This window comes from Peromyscus maniculatus, chromosome 10, assembly GCF_049852395.1.
Source record: "Peromyscus maniculatus bairdii isolate BWxNUB_F1_BW_parent chromosome 10, HU_Pman_BW_mat_3.1, whole genome shotgun sequence".
Lineage (NCBI taxonomy): Eukaryota > Metazoa > Chordata > Mammalia > Rodentia > Cricetidae > Peromyscus > Peromyscus maniculatus.
The window spans coordinates 28,562,957-28,584,913 of NC_134861.1; the positions used below are offsets into that span (position 1 = coordinate 28,562,957).

Here is a 21,957-nt window from a genome sequence, read left to right on the forward strand (position 1 = left end):
TATAAATCAGTCCAATGAAAGGAAATACCACCTTGAAATCATGTAAAAAACAGAAAAATGTAATAAAATACTTTTGGAATTACTAATAATCAGTTTTATATTGGATTTCCCATCCCTGTCTTTTTTCCATTTTAGACAGATTCTCATGTATACCAGGATGATCTTGAATTCAAGAATTAGCTGAGAAAGATTTGAATTTCTGAGTCCTGGAATTATAGGTGTGTGTCACCCTGTGTTGATGATGCTAGGTATCAGTCCCTAGATAAGGTAAATGCTCTATCCAATGACAAACAACCCCTGTTCCTTTATATTGAATATTTAGTCTGAAAATTAGTTATGAGTATTTTGTATACTATTAGAAATGGTAAGATGAAACTGTTTTAAGTCTTTTGTGATTGTGTTTGAATGCACACATGTTTGTGACAGAGAGAGAGAATTTCAGAGTGTAGAAATGGATATAGTACATCTTATAACCATTTTCTCTAAGAATTTTTTTCAGCATTAAAAACTACATCTGTGTATGGGGATGGTCATTATAAGATGACTCACTTATACAGGCCTCTATGAAACTATGATTGTCTTGTCATCCAGGGCTACAGCCTCAGTCCCAACAGCTTCTTGCAACTTTGAGGAAAGGTTAAAAAGGAATTCACCTCCCTAAAATCTAATCCAAATTAAGATGGATTTTTTCCTTAATTTTATAATTAAGGTTATCCTTATTTTATGGCACCCTTTAATTGTTTGACACTTAATAAATAATATATATTTGGGTGGTATTATGCAGGCCTTTAATCCCAGCACTCTGGAATCAGAAACAGGAGGATCTCTGTGAGTTCTAGGACATCAAGGTTATAAAGAAAAATACTGTCTTGAAAAAGAGGGAGAGAAAGAAAGAAATTATACTTATTAATTTAGCTTGTATCTGCTAAGCCAACTGTATCTGGGTTTGGAACCATAAAACCTCAGTTAGAACAAATAATCATTTGATTAATTCAAACCCCTTAGCTGTGGCTTCATAATGGATTAAAGGTGTGTGCCACCATCATTTAGTGACTTTATAGTGGAATCAAGTATGAAAATTTATATTAGACAAGTTCAGGGAGATGGCTGTCAAGTTCTAGCTTACAACAGAATCACTCTGATACATCACTTTAAAAAGACTCCTGAAACATCCTGCCAGAATCCACGTTTGTGTTCTGTGGGGTGGATGCAGGGAGCACAGCAGGCAAGCAAGCAGACTCGATGCTGGGGAAGCAGCCAAGAGCCACATCCGATGGAGAGCGGGAGGGAGGGGTCCTTATTCAAACCACCACACAGAAAATTATAAACCTTCTATTTCTTTTTCTAAGTTAGGACATCCAGTTTTCCAAAATCATGCATTTAAAGCGTACTATTTTGTGACACACTATACAAAAGAAATCATACCTAAGGTGCCTCAAAGAGCTTGATATTTCAGGTGGTTCCTTATGTAGCTTGTAAGAGATCTCCCAAAATTTAAATCTTAATAATGGTGAAAGAAGTAGTTGCTTGTTTTTCTGATGGTCAAATATACTGGGTATCCTCTGCAGTTGATTTTTCCTGTGCTTCTTATATCAACAGATGATGGCACAAGGTTTTACCACTCAGTATAGAATAACTCAGCATAGTGGTTTGACCATTGAATTAGGAAGTCTTTATGTAATATTCTTGTTTTATTTTGTCTGATACTGGATAGATTTCTTAGCTTAGTGCATTTATTTTTTTGGGAAATTCTCATTTAGAAATTTAACCACTAGGGAAATAACTTAGGACTATTTACCTTAAAAATAAAATGACATTTAGTAATACCTTTAAAAAATCCTCATTAAGTTAATGATGAGAGTTCAGAGGCAAGGAGTCAACTGTCTTTGGCTACTGTGGATAGTACATTCAATGACAGCAGTGAACGTGATGTACGATTATAGGGAAAAGTATCTTGACAGCAACTCTCCATTCAATATCAAATGTAGAACTTAAACCTTGATTCTAGGCTTCTTCTTCTTCCTAACAGCAAGAAATAAATTTCTGGGGGTTCAGAAGCCACTCAAATTATGGTACTTCTGTGATAGCAGCCTGAGTAAAATAAGACATTTAACAAACAGTTAATGCTGAACCAGGGAATACACTAAATGATTAAGCATAGCAATAATTTCAGAAGACAAGAAAAATTCCCATAAAGAGCATTTGAGAAGGATGGTGGAGAAAGGTTAAAGTTTCCACAGGAAAAGCATGGTGATAGGAGAGGTTGAAGTACTAAAAATGGCAAGTCTTAGAGGAAAAGTTATAAAGTACTTGATGAGATTACACATCTTAATGTTGTATGGTCCCACTGTTGAACAGCCTTAACTATATCTCCATCACGTAGTACAGTCTAAACATTCTTAATAACTGAGTTGTATGACTGAACAGATGTTAATTCAGCATGCATTAGAATCATTTGTAGGGTTGTTAAAATACATTGCAGGGACCCTATCATCAGAATTTGAGATTCTTTAGGTTTGAGTTAGGGGTATGTGAAAAACATAGAAATATCTTTACTTCCCATCTTTATGCCTGAGATTCATATAACAAATTAGTCAGAATACTGCAGACACTGCTGTGGGTGTGTGAGAAGCTGGATGTCCACTGCAGCTTTAGCAAGTGGTTAGTTGCTGTCATAATGGCTCTGTGGGAGGAGGGGAGCCGGTTACAAACTGAGGATGGCAGTTCAAGAGGGATGTTGAACTGAGCAGGAGGAGGCATCAGGAGCAGTAATGGGGCAATGGATAAGGAAACTCATTCTACCTACTCAGTTACTTTGACAAATAAGTGCCTGATACCAGTGTTTGAGAGACAGACTGGATCCTGATAGAAAAATGCTGCTAAGAAATTGCCTTGACTACCCTAGACCAATTTACCTTCATCATTTACATGGCAGGCAATATCATTTCCATACCCTACTGTGATGATGTGTATGACAGTCTGACGAGCCATTTGAGCACTTTCAAGACTCAAGCCTGTTCAAGTCAGAAGTTTCTTCAGAGTTTGGTCTATCTCACTGGGAATCTCACCAGTTTGGCACTGGGTATTTGCAAGTGCCAAGTCCATGAGATTGCTACCTACACACATCTCAGATTTGCTGGTCTTTATTGAGCTCCCTGAGAAAAGGGATTTCAATAGTGGAGGATGACTTTTGTGAATATGAGAAAGCATCACCTAATGCACAAGAATATGGGTCTCTTTGCATCTTGTTTAAGCTCAGTGGCTCTTAAGTATATTCACTCTAATAATAGTCACTAATGTTGAACAGCACCCAAATGTTCCCATTTCTTCATGGTAAGGAGACAGACCCTAGGTCAAGGTACATATTACTACAAACAAACTACAGCACAAGTCGAGTGAAAATAATGAAGAAAACTTCCAGTACACAGCAAAACAACAAATAAAACCAGACTATCTCTAATCCAAAGAATAGTAGCTGCTAGCCTTGGTGCAGTGAGGAGGGGCTTGGACCTGCCTAGGCTCAGTGTGTCGGGCTCTGCTGACTCCCCATGGGAGACCTTGATTTGGGGGATGTGGGGTGGCTAGGGAGGGAAGGCTGGAGGGTGGGAGGAGGGAGGAGGGAGGAATCTGTGTGAGGTATGTAGAGTGAGTAGAAAATTTCTTAATAAAGGAAAAGGAAAAACATAATAGTAGCTGCTAAATTAAGGACCACAGTAGTATCTCTTTTCAATACATGGTCAAAAACAAAGCCTTTATAAAGTTGTACAAGTTCCTCACGAGTAAACTTGATTTCTTTTGCATTTCACTTCTATTTAGCATGAATCGAAACAAAAATTCTATTACAGACACTTCTGGAAGATGTGAGAAATTAATGCTGGGTTAAAATTATAGATGATGAAAAACCAGAAAAAAATAGCATGTATATGACAGACAAATTAACAAGAAAAAGCATAGACATTCATTTAATACCATTTACATGGCATAAAAACCTAACAAATTGAGACGTAAAGCAATAATGGAAACCTCTATTTTTTTTTTATGATACAACATGACTATAATAAAGGGGTATAATATAATGGTTATAAACTGGGACAACTTTAGAAATTCATATGTAGCTTCTTTTCCATGTCCCTGCATCTCTAGAGACAGGGATATTTCTTTATTCTAGGTATAGAGAGAGCCCTCTGGGGTGAGTGTCTCAGTACCTGGGCCCAGAGACGATTAGATTGATCTAGATTTTGTTGTTTATTCAAATTCTAAGGTGGTATGTTCTGAATCCATCAAAGGGCAAATTTCTGTTTAGGTCATGGAGTACTGAAGACCACTTCTGAGTTTTGAAAACCCACCAATCTCTGGGCTTTTTCCCCAAGCTCAGAACTTGAAATCCCATCAAATCTTCATCCTGGAAAACTCCATCTGCAAAGAAACCTGTCTCCTACTCAGTTCCCTGCTGCTTCTCACTCAGGCAGAGGCAGCCACCCTCTTCTGTCTTTCCCAATAAAACTCTTGTGTGAGGTTTGTTGTGTGGTATGAGTTTGAGGTATTCCTTGATGCTTGACTGACAGGACACCTGTCCTTTCCCCTCAGAGCTGTAACACATAAGATGTACACGTTCTTCAGTGCTGACACTACTGCAATCTGAGTTCCATTTTGAGGAAGTCTTAGCACAGTGGTTCTCAACCAGGGGGTCGCGACCCCTCTGGCAACCCTCTATTTTTAAAGATTTATAGTTTGATAGAATTTGTCACAATATTCTGGATGCTTAGAGAAAACAAGAATGTTACAACTGTGGTTAGATTAGGTTACACAAAAATGGTGGTTCTCAACTTTCCTGACATTGTGACCCTTTAATATTTCCCTAGTGTAGACAGAGAAAGATTGATTGAACCAGATTTGACAATCTACAGAGAGGGCAAAAGGATACAAAAGACTTATTCATCTTTGCACAATCTTTGGCATATTACAGTGATATCTTAAAATAATAGGGGTCAACAGTGACTCACTGTAATACCAAATTACTGTATGGTAAATATTAGCAAGTTTCTTAAAACAACACTTAGTAAAAGGGAATGAGTAAAAAAAAAAAAAATTCCTAAGTTAGCAAAATGTACAGGAAAGTTTGTCAGGGAAAAAGTTCACCAAGTCCGTCTTCAGTCTCTTATGTTTTTGCTGTATTTGAGAGTGCACGGCATCAGAACTGATTCAGGGTTAAACTGAATCTCCCTCAACTGACCCGCAGGTCCTTCAAATACATATATCTGATTAAACACAATGTGCCACTACGCCCAGCACACAATATTCATGATGTACTGAATGTACTGCCATTTATTTACACATGCGGTTGGTTGAGGGGTAAATCGGCTGGAGACCGATTCTAGAGCTGACACAGGACAGGGGAGATTCAGGTTCGGGTAAAGGCTGTACGCGATGTGAGCACTGTAGAAGCTTTCTCGGGGGAGGAGTCTGCCCTGGAGTTGTAGCCCTCTCCCATAAAACCAACAAGAGGGCGTTGTCGTGTTTCTGTTGTTCTTACAGCCAAGGCCAGGATAACTCGGTCAGTCAGACCCGTGGCCTTGAGAGTGAGCTTCCATGCCCTCCGTCCTTGGACCAGCTGACCCAGCCGGACTCTTCCCGCCAAGGCCGGTTCCCGCCCCCTCCCGCCGCAGACTGCGCATGTGCGGCGGCCATTCCTGCGCGCCATGGCAGAGACTGAAGCTAACCTGTTGCGCCACTTCCCGCTGCTGCTTCCTCAGAACCGGGAGAAAACAGTGTATGAGGGATTCATTTCGGCTCAGGTACCCTGCGGGGTCGTTCTCTCGCGCCAGAGCCTGTCACCCGCGGCGCAGCCTTAGCCGGCCTCGGTGGCGGACTCCGGCCAGCCTGGCCGAAACTCGCGCCGAGGCACTGCGCTTGCGCGGCCGCTGTAGGCGTGGCGGGCGCCTGCGGGGGGCGTGGCGGGCGCCTGCGGGGGGCGTGGCGGGCGCCTGCGGGGGGCGTAGCGGGCGCCTGCGGGGGGCGTGGCGGGCGCCTGCGGGGGGCGTGGCGGGCGCCTGCGGGGGGGCGTGGCGGGGCGGCTCGCAGGTGGCTGGCCTGAGGTTGACTGTGGGGTGCAGCTTTGCAGATCTGAACAGCAGGAGGGTCAGTTTCCTGGAGGAGCCCCTCCCCGGTTCTGTTACTGCACTCACAGGGTTTTGAAATTTACAGAGCACTCTGGATTAAGTAGAAATTAAAAACAATCCAAACCCCACCATTTAATACTTGAAATCAAATCCTGGGAAATTTAGAGAGGCTAAGTACCTTGGCGGTGATAGCATTAGATACTTCCGAAGCTCTGGCTGTTTTAAAAAAAAATCTCATTTCCCGTCTCTCCATGGTATAACAGATTACCTTAGTTTAGAATTTCGAGTTTGGACTTTTCCTCTAAATATTAAACTCAACTGAGTGTAAGTTTCCGTCAGTGACAGGGGTCATTGATTACCGTGTGTGTTGCGGTCTCCTTAATGCACAGTCTCTAGAATACTGAGCACATTATCAAGTCTGCTTCGGAGTGAGACTTTTCCTGGTCCCTAAGCATTGCCGGGAGTTAAGAAAACGTTGTGTGATGAGGGAACACACAGGAAGCTTGGGCTTCATTATGTGTTTTCAAAACCATGTGAACATCTCAAAAAAGAGAGGTTGTATTTTATTATCGTAGAAGGAAAATGTATTTTATCCACCTCTTCTTGCTTAATTGTTGAAATATCCAGTTAAAATGTTTTTCACTTTCACAGAGACATTCAGAAAAGTTCAAGTTTTGTTATGTGTGAGGAGTTGGAGGTTGAAGCATTCACATACCAGGCAAGGTCTGGTAGGACAGACAGAGCAAGTGTTTTACATCACTTGTGTATATCTGCAGTAGCACTTTAAGAAACAGTTACAGCCATCAGATTCGCCTGGAAGCAAATTAGCCTGTGCTGTAGGTGATTTCTAATTTCTGTATTTCTTTAAGTCTTGAATACTGTCTAAAAACTGTCCAGCACAACCAGTTTTGTCCAGAGTGTGATTGTGGCTGGTCCTATACACACATTTTCCTTACCTTTTGAGATTAAATCATAGACATAGTTCTTGCTTCTTCATCTCTAAATAATTTAGCATTTATTTAATAAAAAACAAGGGTCCACTGAAACCTAACTTCAGTACAGTTACTAAAACTGCTCTCTGGTGTCATTTTCACGGGTGTATTTAATGATCTTATCTCTTATTTTGGAGAAGTTTTTAGTCTGTTTTTATTAACTTGAATTTTTATTTTTAAGCCTTCAGTTTATTAAGTTTGATATTTTCTCACCATTAAATTCTGGTAAGGCATTTGGGCAGGAGCACTCAGAAGAGTGCTGTGTTCCCCTCGAGACATACAAAGTCACCTGCTCCCAGTGTTGATGTTGGTAACATCAATCTCCAGATTAGAGTGACTTCTGCCAGATTTTCTTTTGGAGTTAACAGGTACTTCTTGGTGGGTTCTTTGGGCCATTACACATTCACACATATACCACAGCGTTCCAGTCCTTGACTCCGGGCTCCAGTCGGTTAGTAATAGTGGTTGATGCTGAATGATTATTTCCCAGCACTCTCCTGCCGCCTCTCCACCACCCGTGCCTTCTGCTATAAGGAACAGCTGTCTGAGCTTAGTTCTTTTTGACTGACTGTGGGATTGTGACTGTCACCTCCTTTATTTTGTTTGCACTGTCCCAAAGGAGCCAGGACAGCACATTTTCTGTTTATAGGTTTCTAAGGTGTTGCATTTGGCATTGTGTTTTCCTCATCTTGCTGTTTTCAAAGTATTGTCTAGAAGCTTACATATAGTGTTTTATCACTATTTTCTGGAGCTTATCTAATTTCTACTTGTAGTTCTTCATTCAGGTTTAGTTAAGTAGAAACATTTTCTAAATTTTTTACTTTCAGTCATTGTTACAACTTTTAGTTATGCTGTACCACAATTAGCATTATGTATAAAATATTCATTTGTGGAACTTATGGTTGGATACATTTTTTGTGTGCCTTAGCAATCAGTTTATATGTGAATGAATTACTGTGACTAGATGAAAGGTGTTTTCCCTATTATTAGGCTCTTTGAGTGAGCTTTGGTAGTTTGTCAAGGAATTAATTTCATCCAGGTTTCTGAATTTATGGGCTTAAATTATTTATGATGTTTCCTTTTCTTTTTTTCCCTCCCTCCCTCCCTCCCTCCCTCCCTCCCTTCCTCCTTCCCTCCCTCTCTCTGCCTGTGTGTAGGAGGTCAGAGGTGTACACTGGATGTTTGCTTCCATAGCTCTTCACATTACTTATCACAGTAGGGTCTCTTGCTGAACATGGACTCACCAATCCCAGGTAGTGTCTTAGCCATCATGTCCCTGAGGCCCTTTGGTTTGTCTGGGGAGAACTGAGATTGTAGGCAGCTTCATCTGGGTTCTCCGGACTCCACCTTCAGTCCTCAGACTCCTAGTGCCGTCACCCTTTCAGTCGATACCCTCAGGGCTGCGCTGCTGACCTCGTACTAGTTAGCTCTTACTGCTTCATGTTTCCAAACAAAATGACGGACTAATTATCCATTTCAGCCGATCAGGGATTTGGAAACACCTTGGTGCGTGAGTCCTGAGCAGGGAGGGTCTCTTATGAACTTCCAATAAAGATAAGCCAGACTTTGACCGTCTCAAAGTTAAATAGTGGCAAAGAAGCTGTTTGCAAGATTATTCACACAGCTATTGGCCAGAGGTCTCAGTTCTTGATCTCATAATGTGTGTGAGTACCACCATAAGATAGCGGCTAGTTCCCCCTCAATTCTAGAACCCATCTGTTTTCGGATTTGTGTCTCTTGGTTTTTCTTCCCATTATGGGCCTTATTTTTATTCTTTGACTGTCTAATGTGCTTTGGTAGTGTGCCCACCATGAATGTTTTTTTTGTTGTAAGCGGTAGTTATTACGTGAGGAGAGTCCAACTGTTTTAAGGTTTCCTTTTATTTTTGTTAAACATAAGCAGAGATTAATTTGGCTGTACCAGTGAAGCAATACTTTTCTGGGTACTGTATGTAATGGCTCTTATATTACAAGGATTTCTACTTTGGCTGGTTGCATTATACCAGGATTGAACGTGCTGGAAGATTCCTTTGTAGACTAGACTGGGGAGTTAGTTCTGTGGTAGAAGCTGTGCTAGTGTGTGTGAATCCATGGGTTCAGCCCTCAGCTTCCTCCTTCCAAAACAAGACTGGTTTGCATGCTCTATGTCTCCTAGCTTTCAGTACTTTCCTTAAAACCTTATTTTTAATTTTTTCCTTCAAAATTACATTATTTTTTTTTTTTTTGTGTGTGTGTGTGTGTGTGTGTGTGTGTGTGTGTGTATGTATATATGTGTCTATGGGCATGTATGCAGGTACATGCATGTGTGTGCATATACATGTATGTGCATGTGTGTGTGTATATACATGTATGCAGGTACATGCATGCTACAGTGTGTAATGTGAAGGTCAGCGGATAAGAGGGAGAAGGTTCACTCTTTCAGCCTTATGAGTCACAGGGAAGGAACTCACTCTGGCTTGATGGAATATTCCCTTACCCACTGAGTCATCTGTCTGGTCCCTTATCCTTATTTTTAAATTCTGATTTTTTTAGATTGTATTATTATGACTCATTTTTTCTCATGTATCTGTGCCCATTTTTGTGTGGTGACTTTCAGAAAGTGGAGTTAGGCTCTGATTGTAAATATCCTCTCAGTGTCTCCTGTGACGTGTGAATTGGACTTTTGCTGGTGCTTTCTGCTCCATCCTTATTTTTTCATGGACTTATGGCATTTTTCTTGCTTTTACTGCACTGTTAAGAAATTTTGTTTTACTCTGTTCTTCCTTTGGCATGTTTAAACTTATTCTTTCATCTGAACATCGTTGTGATTTGTTTAATTTCCTCTCTGAGTTTAGTCAATTAGTCCATCACTTCTTTTAGTTTCTGGTCTTGGCTTTTAGACATCTTGGTCTTGAAATGTTCATTTCCTGACACTCTTATCATTCTTCTAATTAGTGTGTTCCTGGGTTCTGTTCTCCTGGGATCCGAATCACCTGAGACACTTTGCTTACCACGGTCTGTGTGTCACTACACCTTTGGATTGGGGGGACACAGATCCTGGAGTTTTCGAGTGCTTTGGTGTTTGCAATAGTTTGTGAGATTTCAGATTCAAGAACACACTCTTCTGTTGATTTAGGAAGGTGCAGTTTACTTGATGAATTAGTTTTTGGGGAGTGCTGATAAGTCTTTAGGCTCTTAGTCTTGTCCTAAAAATGTAAGTTTCTCCCTGTTATTTTTTCTTTCTGACGTGCAGTTTCCAAAGGGTGTTTCTAACCAATCTTTTTCCTGCTCTGAAATGTTTTCAGACATCCCCTTGACTCTTTCTTTTTTCCTTTTTTAAAATAGTACTTCACTGTGTGGCCCAGGCAAGCCTCAAACTCATGGTCCTCCTCTATCACCTTTCTGAGTGCCGAGAGCGCAGTACATGGTTGCCCTTGCCATCTCTCCTGGAGTATTTGGTTCATATTAGGTCTCTTATTTATTGTTGTTGCTCTATTCACCCAGAATTCTTGGTAATTACTTCTGCACTTAACACCAACCCCCTCATTCTTTCTTCTGTGTTTTTTTTTTTTTTATTTGATAATACTCCAACTGCTCATTGCTGTTCGAACCCCCGAAGGATCTCTACTCAAAAGTGATTCTCTTCCCTCCTACAAGTAATTACACAGTTAGTGTCTTCTCTGACTTCTGGTTGCAAACATGGGAATTTTGACTTTTTTTTTTTTTTTTTGCTTAGATTATTAATCACTGTAGTTTTTTGGTAGGGTGTGTCAGGACATTCAGGTTTACACACTCTGTACTTTCATTGTCTGGAAGCTTGAAAAATCTGCCTTTTGAGAAAGAATAATACTATTTAGTTGCTTTAAGTATGGAGTTTTGTATATTTTCTTGGAAAAGTCAAGTATTGGCCCACTTGACCTTTTACAGTGTCTGGATCTCCCAAATCTGGGACTTTGAGTTTTTTTCTTTCAGGTAAAGTAGAATTGCTTTTACTGCTTTCAAGTACACTGTGCATTTCATATCGCTCTTAGACCTGTGTGTGGGGTGTGTGAAGTTAGGCTGAAGTTACTACATAATACCTTTTAGTGCTTTAATGAAATAGTGAATTATTGTTACTTGACCTTTTGAAAAGGTCAGTAGTACATTTTGTTTCATTTTTTTAAAGGACATTTAAATGTAATGAAAGTCAGAACTGTAATATTACCATGAAAGTAAAGGTTATGGGGTACATTTAATTGTGTTCCTCTGTTTTTGAATCTGCTTTGAGGGAGTCTGCTAAAATTCCACATGGTAATTGTTTTTCAAGCATTTTATTACTCTTTTCATTTTATATTGTTGGAGTAAAAGATTACATTTCTGTTTGTCTTCTGCTTGTTTTTGCTCAGATTTCTCTTGTATCATCCTATTTAAGCTACAGAGTTTAAACCGCTTACCTAGCTGCTTTTGAAAGAAAGTAAAACCAATATAATTTTTCAAAGAACACAATTTCCTTTCTGTAGACTATGGAGAAAAATTTTTGTATAACTAGTGAATATTTAGACTTAAAAAGTTAATGTACTACTTATTTTATTTATTGGAGGTTAACTATATAAATTGTTTCATGGTGCGTGCGTGTGTGTGTGTGTGTGTGTGTGTGTGTGTGTGTGTGTGTGTGCTGATGTACACACCTGCATTGGTGTGTTTATGTGTAGGTTGCAAAGGACTTTGGCTGGCCTGTTCTGCCATTCTCTGCTGTTTTAAGACATGGTCTCTTATTAAATATGGAGCTAGGCTGGAGGCCAGCAAGCCCCAAGATCCTCCTGCCTCCACGGACACCACACTGCGGGTTACACGCTTTTTATGTGGGTGCTGGGATTGAACTTGGATCTTCATGCTTGCGCAGCAAGCTGCTTACCTGCTGAGATATTTCTCTAATCTCTATAAGTGTCTGTTATGTCTAAACACTGAGGTTATATAACATTATGTTTTCATTTTATTAAAACTTAGAAATTGCAAACTTAAAATCTGAATGTGTTATATATTCTTATTTTATATTATAATTTTTTTCTTCCTCATCCATAGCAACTTGAAGCAATATTCTTTTTGATGAATTTATACTTTAAGAAATAAATTTTTGAATGTTTTCTAACAATTTCATTGTATTTCTTTTCCTTGTGTCTTTTTCTTTAAAAATCCAGTCCCACTGAGCAGTGGTGGTACATGCCTTCACTCCCATCACTAGGGAGGCAGAGGAAGGTGGATCTCTGTGAGTTCGAGGCCAGCCTGGTCTACAGAGCGGGTTACAGGACAGACTCCAAAACTACAAAGAGAAACCCTGTTTTAATAAACAAACAAACAAACAAAAATTCCTGGCCCTATCTAAATGTTGCATAATTTCATATATATATATACACATATATATGTATATATATATATATATACACACATATATACACATATATGTATATACATATTTATATACTTTTTTGCTTATATTTTTCAAGTATAAAAATTTAGCTAAACTTGATCTTTTATAAATATAGGGTAATATGTTTTGTGTGACATTAACTTTTTGGCATTAAGTGAAAGAAGTAAATTTGCACTTTTATTTTATACAGGGAAGCGACTTTCACCTCAGAATAGTGCTGCCTAAAGATCTGCAACTGAAGAAGGCAAGGTGATGTGGTGTTTGCCTTTATACATGTGTTAGTGGAATAGGTGGCCTGATATCAGATGGTTCTGCTGATGAGAGCTTTCCCTGAAGTGTTTATCAACATAGTGCCAACATCCCCAAAACATTTCTGATTCTTCCAAACCAGTTTGTCATTTGCAAATCACTGTTAGTTTTTAGAGTTAACACATCAATTGTCTATTTGTTTTTATTGAAAGCAGTAAACAACAATTGTGTATACTTCTCTAACAAGTTCTGAGTAGAAATTTAAGGGGGCACTGGGAAAGATTAGAAGACTTCCACAGCTTTCCAGTGATATTTATTGTACACATATCGTCTTATAATTTGGGAAGAACCATGCTGTCATCTCAGTCCTGGTATGCAGTGTGAGTAAAACTGACTGTCACAGAAATAGCTCTTCAGAAGGTAGGGCACAAACCCCAGTTCTGCCTTCAGTGTCTGAGTAAAGAAAAAGAAACCAGAACTGTTTAAGAGTAGAGACACAAGGATTTTATGACTGATCACAAGTACAGGTTGTGTTGGCTTGTTAGTGAATGAGTGAGGAAAAAGGAAATTGAAAATTAAATTTCTCTGTAGAAAAGATACATGGATATGGAAGGAAGAGTCATGGAATTCTGAAGCCGATATGTACTTAAGCAGTTTAATTCATTGAGGAGAAAAATATAGCAAGGATAAGCTAGGAGACACCACAGTAAAGGTATCATTAATAAGAGACCATGTTGGCAGCAAGGGATGGGAAGCATATTGGTGAAAATGCTGCGTATGGGGGGACATTTGCAAAGACCACTGCTACTAAGAGAGGAGACGGGGTGGGGATGGAGTTTAACACACAGCAGAGGGAGTGGTGGTGGAGAAAACCCAGACTTCATTTATTTATTTATTTTTACTTACTTGCTTATTTGTTTATTTTTTGTTTTTCAAGACAGGGTTTCTCTGTGTAGCCTTGGCTGCCCTGGAACTCACTCTGTAGACCAGGCTGTCCTCCAATGTTGTTTTAATTTCAGCACAGTGATTGCACCTTAATCTAATGCTACTTCCGCCAGCAATTGCAACTCCGCAGTTACTGGCCTACTTCTCTACAGCAGCCCAGCTGCTCAGGCCACAACCTGGCGGGAATTCTGTTCCCACAGGCACAGGCCCTGTCATTGCCATTAAAGGTAGCTTTAACTAAATCAGTCATTCTGTTTATAAATAAGACTCAAGATTTAAATGCTAGGGTGAAAACCTGTGAGCTCAGAGAGGCTGAGTAGCAACTAGCTAACCCTCTGTCCTTGCTGGTGTCTTCAAAACACCCATGCTTCCACTCCGCCAAACCAGAAAAAGCTGTGCCACTCCAAACCCCTCCCTGCTACTTCCGGTGTCTCTCTATCTCTTCTGGATGCCTTCTGATGCTCTATGATTACTTCCTGTCCATGAGTTGTTAACTCAGCCTCCTGACCCAAGGTTAATTTTATTTAATCAATGCAAATGCAAACTCGATGTTCATAGTGTGATTAAATATCTCCTAACATTTCCTCCTTTTTGTCTAAATAAAAAGGAAAGGTTTTAACTCTAACACAGTAAAATAATATACATAATAACAATTATCAAGTAAGTATTGCATTCACAATGTCCAGTCCATTTGTATTTGGCTAATTCAGAGAAACTATTCTATTATCTATCCTATCTTGGTGAGTCCAATGTTTCATACCTAATTTACTTTCTATCCTAACTTGTATCACCAACCCAAAACTATCTTTTTTTTTTTTTTTTTTTTGGTTTTCCGAGACAGGGTTTCTCTGTGTAGCTTTGCGCCTTTCCTGGAGCTCACTTGGTAGCCCAGGCTGGCCTCGAACTCACAGAGATCCGCCTGGCTCTGCCTCCTGAGTGCTGGGATTAAAGGCGTGCGCCACCACCGCCCGGCTCTCAAAACTATCTTTTTAGACCTAAAATATTTTTAGTGTTTGAAAACATTGAAAGCTTAAACAATTTAAGCTTTTATGTCTCTTAGCCTATAAGCCTATACTTCTTTTGTGAGTTTCTTTACTGAATTTGTTAACAAAGAAAACGATAACTTTAACTATCTCATCTTCAACTCCATCAGAGACCCAAGAAGGATATAATATTACCTGAGTAAATAGGAAGAGCAGAGCAAACAACTTCAAAAACTATAGAAATGACAGAAGTAGCTAGATGCCTGGATGGTCACCCAAGGTTCCACTGCAGCATTGGGGCATCCATCTCCAGCTTTCAAGCCTAGAATATCTGACAGACTTTTCTGTGAAGTAGAAATTTTGAAGAACTAGCCTACCTTGTTTTGGCAAAGTTTGGCAGTTGCCTTCTTTCGTGTTCTGCTCATCCGATTTGGACAACATACTGTTACCATTCGAGGCAAGGGCAATTTCTTGCCCAGTGGCTAACTTTGCCACATTGAAAACAAACTCCATATGGAGGTTCTTTGATGCCCATCATCCTTTTTTGAAGTAAATTGGTGCTGCCAGGAGCAGATGGGTCTCATTGTCATGAAAAGCCTTAGATTATTAAAACATCGTAAATGCCATAATCTCTAGGTCTCTGAAGTGTTTGAAGACCACCTATCTATCTAAAATATATATCTCTGTTTAACCTTGAAAACATGCCTAACATAACTACAACTTTGATTATTATAGATAACTAACTACTAACCTGTATTTCTTAAATATACATTATATTTTAAAATGAATTGTATAGGTACAGTATCTTTAACAAGAGTAGAAACATATACAGCATAACAAAAATAACCTTAAATTTGTATCTATATATAAAAATCCATGCCATTATAAAATATTTGGGATTAATAGTTGCTTTTTAGTTTAAAGTAGATTCAGTAATCTATTTTTTTATCCTATCCTTTCCATATCCCATTTTTTTCTTTCCAAAACAGATCCTTGAATCCAACATCTCTTGCTTAGTTTCTTCCCTTACCATGACCAGTAACAGTTTGCAACCAATACCCCCTAAATGATGACAAACATTCTTAACCCATTGTATGACCAAAACCCACCTACTCCACCTCTTGGCATTGTATTCTTAAAATTACTTAATATTGCTTGGGGGGTGATTTCATCTTTAGGGGACCCTGAGAAAACTGAGATAATGGTCAAGTCCCGGGAAAACTAGCTGTAACATTGGTTGTCCAGGCTGTTCATAGTGGGAAAGTTCAGGGCTTATCTGAAGTCCTGAGAGAAGTAACTGTATTATTTTTTGTTTAGTCTCGTTTTATGGAAAATTGCAGGGCTTATCTGAAGTCCTGGCTGGAGTATTCTGTGAGACTGGACCATCTCAGCTAACTGCCTTGAAATTGTCCTGAGCAGTTTATAATTCAAAGCTGATCTTTGGGTGGTGTTTGGCAGCTTATTGGTGTTAACACAATCCAGGAGGAATTGTTGTTGTGGGGCCCCATCATCTCTTTGAAGACTTCAAAGGTTGCTGTTAGGAATGTTCACAGTTCACTGCAGAAAAATTACACATCTTAAATGTTACATGCAACAGATCTCAGAGAGGTTAGATGACCACAATTTATTAAGCTTTTCTGGGATACACAAACTTAATTCCTAGTTACTTGCTTTAGACTCAAACCCAAAATCTCATATAGGAAGCTAGATGAAGCCTATTTCTAGAATTAGTTAGTACTCTATATGACCATTAATATCATGACAAAATTTATATTATATAATATATATATATTACAAATTTTGAGATAATATTTATATCTTAAGAAAAGTTTTAAAGAGTGAAAATAAGCCAAATGATTATGAGATTAGTGGCAATAGAATCGTCCCTTAATTTTGGTTTTTCTTCTGTCCCATACCAGGTGGCTCTTCTGACACGAGACAAAGAATTTGCATTTTTCTTAACAAGCATGCTTGGGTTTAGAGAAGGAGAGAGCCATGCTCCAATTCCAAAGCCAGCTCTGATTTTTAATTGATAGTCCCAAAAGAGACCATTTGACTTTTTATATGTTTATAGAGAGCAGCAAAAACAATCATTTTGGAAGATTTATGAAATTTTATTCTGTTGGAAATGTGTTATACTGTTAGACCAATTTTACTCCGTTTTGGGGACGTTTTCCCTGGATGGTTCATTCTTCTTCACATGTCTCATTTGTCCAGTGGTCTTCAGATTCTTTAGTTGGATACTTTTATTCTCTTGGAAAGACAAAAACAAAACTCTTCTCCAACCCTAACATTGGGGAGGTCTTTTTTGGTCAAGTTATATCTTTGTTATGGCAAACTGTTTTTTGGCAACAGAAAAAGTATTATCTTTTAATATCAAAAAAGTTATTTTTTTACCTGATCAGATGAAAAGCATTTATTAGTCTTATAAGTTAGCTTGGATCTATCACCTCTTCTAATCAAGAAGTCTCTCCTGTTTGAATCCAGTCTTTATCAATCTTGATGGTATCCATAGCTTTTCTTCTCCAGTGGAAAAAAAGGCAAAACCTCTTCCCCAACGTAACACAAATAAATCTGGTTTCCATTTGAGGTCAACACATCTTTGAGATGTATAGGCTGATTTATTTAATTTATCATTTTTTCTATCATCCAATGTCTCTCTGCAGCTGTAGTTCCTTTTTCATTAGCATTTAAAAATTTAGAGTCAATACAGCACTGTGTAATCTTTATCTGTTTTTTTATTACCTCTTTCTGTTTATTGAACATCTCTATTAAAGTGCAAGTAATCTTTCTATAACTGCTTGTCCTGTAGGATTGTGTGGTATACCTGTAATATTCTTCATGTTGTAACATGCAGAAAAAAAAAACAAAAAACAAAAAACATTTTATTTTACTAGAGACATGTGCTAGAGTATTGTTAGTCTTGATTTGTACAGTTGTCCCCATAGTGGCCATGACTTCTAATAATTGTGTAATTACGGAATCAGCCTTTCCAGAACTTAAAGCAGTTGCCCATTGAAATTCTGACTATGTATCTATGGTATGGTGCACATACTTTAATTTTCCAAACTCTGCAAAATGAAACACATTATTTTGCCAATTTTCATTTCTTTGACTACCTTTTGGGTTACTTCCTGCAGGTATAGAGTTTGATTATACAGAGAACAAGTAGGACATTTCATTATAATTTTGTTGACTTGTGGCCAAGTGATAGAAAAATCTTTCTTCAAATCTTTGCTGTTAAAATGGTGTTTCTAATGAAATTCTGAGGCTTCTAGTACATATCCTACCAATAGATGATCAATTTCATCATTACCTTGTGCTATAGGTCCTGGTATCCCTATATGGCATCTGATATGTGTTATATACAAAGAGTGATTTTTATTTCTGATTACTTGTTGTAGTCGAATAAGTAACAAAGTTAATTCTGAATCATCTGGAATAAGTTCAGCAGTTTCAATATGTAAAACAACTCTTTCTGCATATTGAGAGTCAGCAACTATATAAAGATGTTTTGGAAAATCTAATAATACCATGGGAATAACATATAATTCTGATTTCTGAACTGAATCATAAGGACTTTGAGCCACTTTATTTAATTTTCCTGATTTATAACCCACCCTTTCTGATTTATTTTCATCAATATAGAATGTAGGAGATCCAAAAATCGGTGTTCCTTTTATTATACAAGAAAGAATCCACTTAGTTCTTTTTATAACCAGAAGTCTTTTGTTTTAGGGATATTTGTTGCTAATATTTCCCAAGAAATTACCGCAAGCTCTTTGCCAGTGTTCATTTTCTGTGCATAATGAGGCAATTTTAGTATTAGTAAAAGGTACAACAATTTCTGCTGGGTCTATTTCTGTTAATTGACGAAGTCTTAATTTTCCTTTCAGAGTCAATTCAGAGACTTTTTCTACATAGGTCTTTAATTTTTTACTCTGTGTGGTAAAAATATCCATTCTCAGATATTATCTTCTCTCTGCATTAGAATTGCTGTAGGAGAATGAGTAGAAGGTACAACCAAGCTATGGATCTAAGTGATTCATGTGTGCATCCTGTAATTTCTTTTCTAGAGCCAATTCTCTATTATCCTCATCTGATAGTTTTCTTGGACTTTTTAAGTCTTTATCACCTCCTAAGGTTTGAAATAAATTACTTAGATCTTGATTTGTTAATCTAGTTGTGGGCCATAGCCAGTTAATATCTCACAGCAATTTTTGAAAATCATTAAGAGTTCGTAACTAATCTCTCCCGATTTGTACTTTGTGGTTGAATTTTCTGCAAAAGTATCTTATATCCTAAATAAATAATAGTCTCCTCTTTGTGGTTTTTCAGGAGCAATTTATAATCCCCAACAAGGCAAAATTCTCTTTAACTCATCAAATGTTTTTCCAAAACATCTGTGTCTGAATCAACCAATAAGGTATCACCCATATAATGGTAAATTATGGACTGTTGTACAAAATATTGACACAAGGTGTGCTGTTTAACATTCTGTGTGGAAGAATAGTCCAATGGTACCTTTTTTTCCCTTTTTATTAGGAGATTTTCTATTCATTTTACATACCAACCATGGATTCCCCTGTCCTCCCTCCTCTCACCCAAGCCTTCCCTCCTCAACCCACCCGCCATTCCCACCTCCTCCAAGGTAAGGTCTCCCCTGGGGAGTCAGCAGAGCCTGGTACATTCAGTTGAGGCAGGTACAATCCCCTCCTCCCTGTACCAAGGCTGAGCAAAGTGTCTCAGCATAGGCCCTAGGCTCCAAAAAGCTGGCTCATGCACTAAGGACAGGTCCTGGTCTCACTGCCTGGGGGTCCCCTAAACAGTTCAAGCTAAACAACTGTCTCCCTTATCCAGAGGGCCTAGTCTAGTTCCATGGGGGCTCCTCAGCTATTGGTTCACAGTTCATGTGTTTCCACTAGTTTGGCTAGTTGTCTCTGTACTTTTTCTAATCATGGTCTCAATATCTCTTGCTCATATGATCCCTCCTCTCTCTCATCGATTGGACTCCTGGAGCTCCACCTGGGGCTTGGCTGTGGATCTCTGCATCTGCTTCCATCATTCACTGGATGATGGTTCTATCATGACAGTTAGGGTGTTCAGCCATCCAATCATCAGAGTAGGTCAGTTAAATACTCTCTTGACCACTGCCAATAGTCTATAGTCAAGTCATCTTTGGATTTCTGGGGACCTCTCTAGCACTCTGCTTCTTCCTATTCCCATGGTGTCTTTATTTATCATGGTATCTCTTTCCTTGTTCTCCCACTCTCTTTCTGATCCACCTAGGACCTCCCGCTCACTCGGTGATGGAGAAATGGATGAGATCTACATGAGCAAACCGGGGTGAGAGGGGTAATGGAGGGCAAGGGTTGGGAGAAAAAGAGCTTAGGGGAGCGGAAGGTCCAATGGTACCTTTTTACAGGCTGGGAATTATTAAAAGTAGGCACTGTGAAGGCAGATTTGTCTCTATCATGTCCTTGTAAAGATAGAACAAAAAAAAAACCAAACATTCTTTTAAATCAATCACTATAACTGACCATCATTTGGTAATAAAGAAGGCAAGGGAGTTCCAGGCTGTAAAGAGCCCATTGGTTGAATTACCTTATATATGGCTCTTAAATCTGTTAACATTCTCCATTTTCCAGATTTCTATTTAATAACAAATATAGGAGAATTCCAAGGACTTGTCAATTTTTTTCAATATGTTGAACATTCAGCTGATCCTGTACCAGCTGTTCTAATGCCTGTAATTTTTCTGATGTCAAAGACCATTGTTTTACACACACAGTTCACCAATTCATCAGTTAACCATTTTAAAAAAGCTGTTGGTACCTTTGAAAGATCAGCAGCTGTTATGCCCTGCTTATGTACAACTTGAACAGTCAATAACTGCCCTTGATAATTCCTTTTAATTATGGTTTGTTTCTGAGATTGGAGGAATGTTAATCTGTGTTTTCCATTGTTGCAACAAATCACATCCCCATATATTCATTGTTAGCCACATATGGTTTTAATTTTCCTATCTGTCCTTCTGGCTCTATACACTTGACTCATCTTGCACTTTGTTTTACCTGAGATAAAGTTCCAATCCCTAGAAGCTGAACATTTACCTACTGAGGAGGCTGATCTAGATGACAAGATTTTGGTGAAATTATTGCTACATCTGCACCTGTGTCAACCAACCCCTCTTTTTCAATCCCATTTATTTGTATTTTTAGCTTTGGTCTTTGAACATTTATAGAATTTTGCCAAAAAACTTGTTCTATGATTTCTCCTGAAAATTTTGTTTTACCTACTGAAGCTGTTTTGCAGTCCAGAGCAGTATGGCTTTTAATAACAGGCATTAGGTCTTTTAATTGCTCTGTGGAGGGATTTCCCCAGTGTAGACAGAGAATGATTGATTGAACCAGATTTGACACTGGGGCCTGTGAGAGACCCATTACAGTGTTTCTTAATGGCAAAGGGCTACCTTTCCTGCATTCAGTAGTCCACCTTTGACCTTTGTGACACCTTCTACATATTCCAGAAGGCTGGGGCCTTCTGTTTGGATTATCTCTAGAAAAAACACATTGTTTCTAGGACTATCTTGCCTAAAACCCCTTTTTAGATGACCTAGTTTACCACAATTAAAACATGTGACCTTTTGATTTTTCTTAAAATTATTAGAAATCACTTCTCCTATTCAAGTGTCATCCTAAGTGTGAGATCCAATATCATTATTTTGGATCCACTCATCTATGGGTGCTGATCTTGACTTCAAAGGCCTAATCACCCTTTTGTATTCTGAAATAGCATTTTCAAAAGCCAAATATTCAATTAATATTTGTTCAACATCTGGATAAGACATCATTCTATTTACAGCTGAGGTTAATCTTTGTAAAAGAAAAAAAACCAGTGAAGGCTTCTTTTGAGCATTGTATAATTTTAGTAAATGACTCAGTCCTCTTTCCTGCTTCTTCAGCCCTGTCCCAAGCATTCAAAGCTGTTGTACAGCATAGTACCAAGGTGTTATCATCAAATATAGACTGTCTTTGTAAATCAGCATAGTGACCTTCACCCAGAGACTAGTCTTGGGAAATTTCATGACCTCTAGCCCTTCTTCATTGTTCTAGGACCCTCACTTCCTCTCTCCACCATATTCTCCATTTTAATTGAGGACCAGCTTCCAATAATTCTACAACTAAATCTTTCCATTCTTGTGGAATAATTCTGGTCCTAGTTGTTTGTGAATTTAACATCTGCCTCACCAATGGTGAATACATACCATATGAAATGACTGCT

At 38.6% G+C, this 21,957-nt stretch overlaps 1 protein-coding gene across 4 annotated transcripts in view; it reads left to right on the top strand.

The window, feature by feature from the left end:
* The first annotated feature begins 5,574 nt into the window (after nt 1–5,574).
* The window catches only part of Fancl (FA complementation group L), a 73,629-nt gene continuing 57,246 nt past the window's right edge, over nt 5,575–21,957 (top strand). For 2 of the 4 annotated variants that reach the window (XM_042285531.2, XM_042285533.2), the window contains exon 1: nt 5,575–5,795. In XM_042285531.2, coding sequence (XP_042141465.1) covers nt 5,590–5,795 — 206 coding nt within the window. In that variant the 5' untranslated portion in view covers nt 5,575–5,589. Of the gene's footprint in view, nt 5,796–12,686; nt 12,746–19,218; nt 20,020–21,957 lie in introns of those variants that run through there. The other 2 variants (XM_006974781.4, XM_042285532.2) reach the window with 2 other exon arrangements.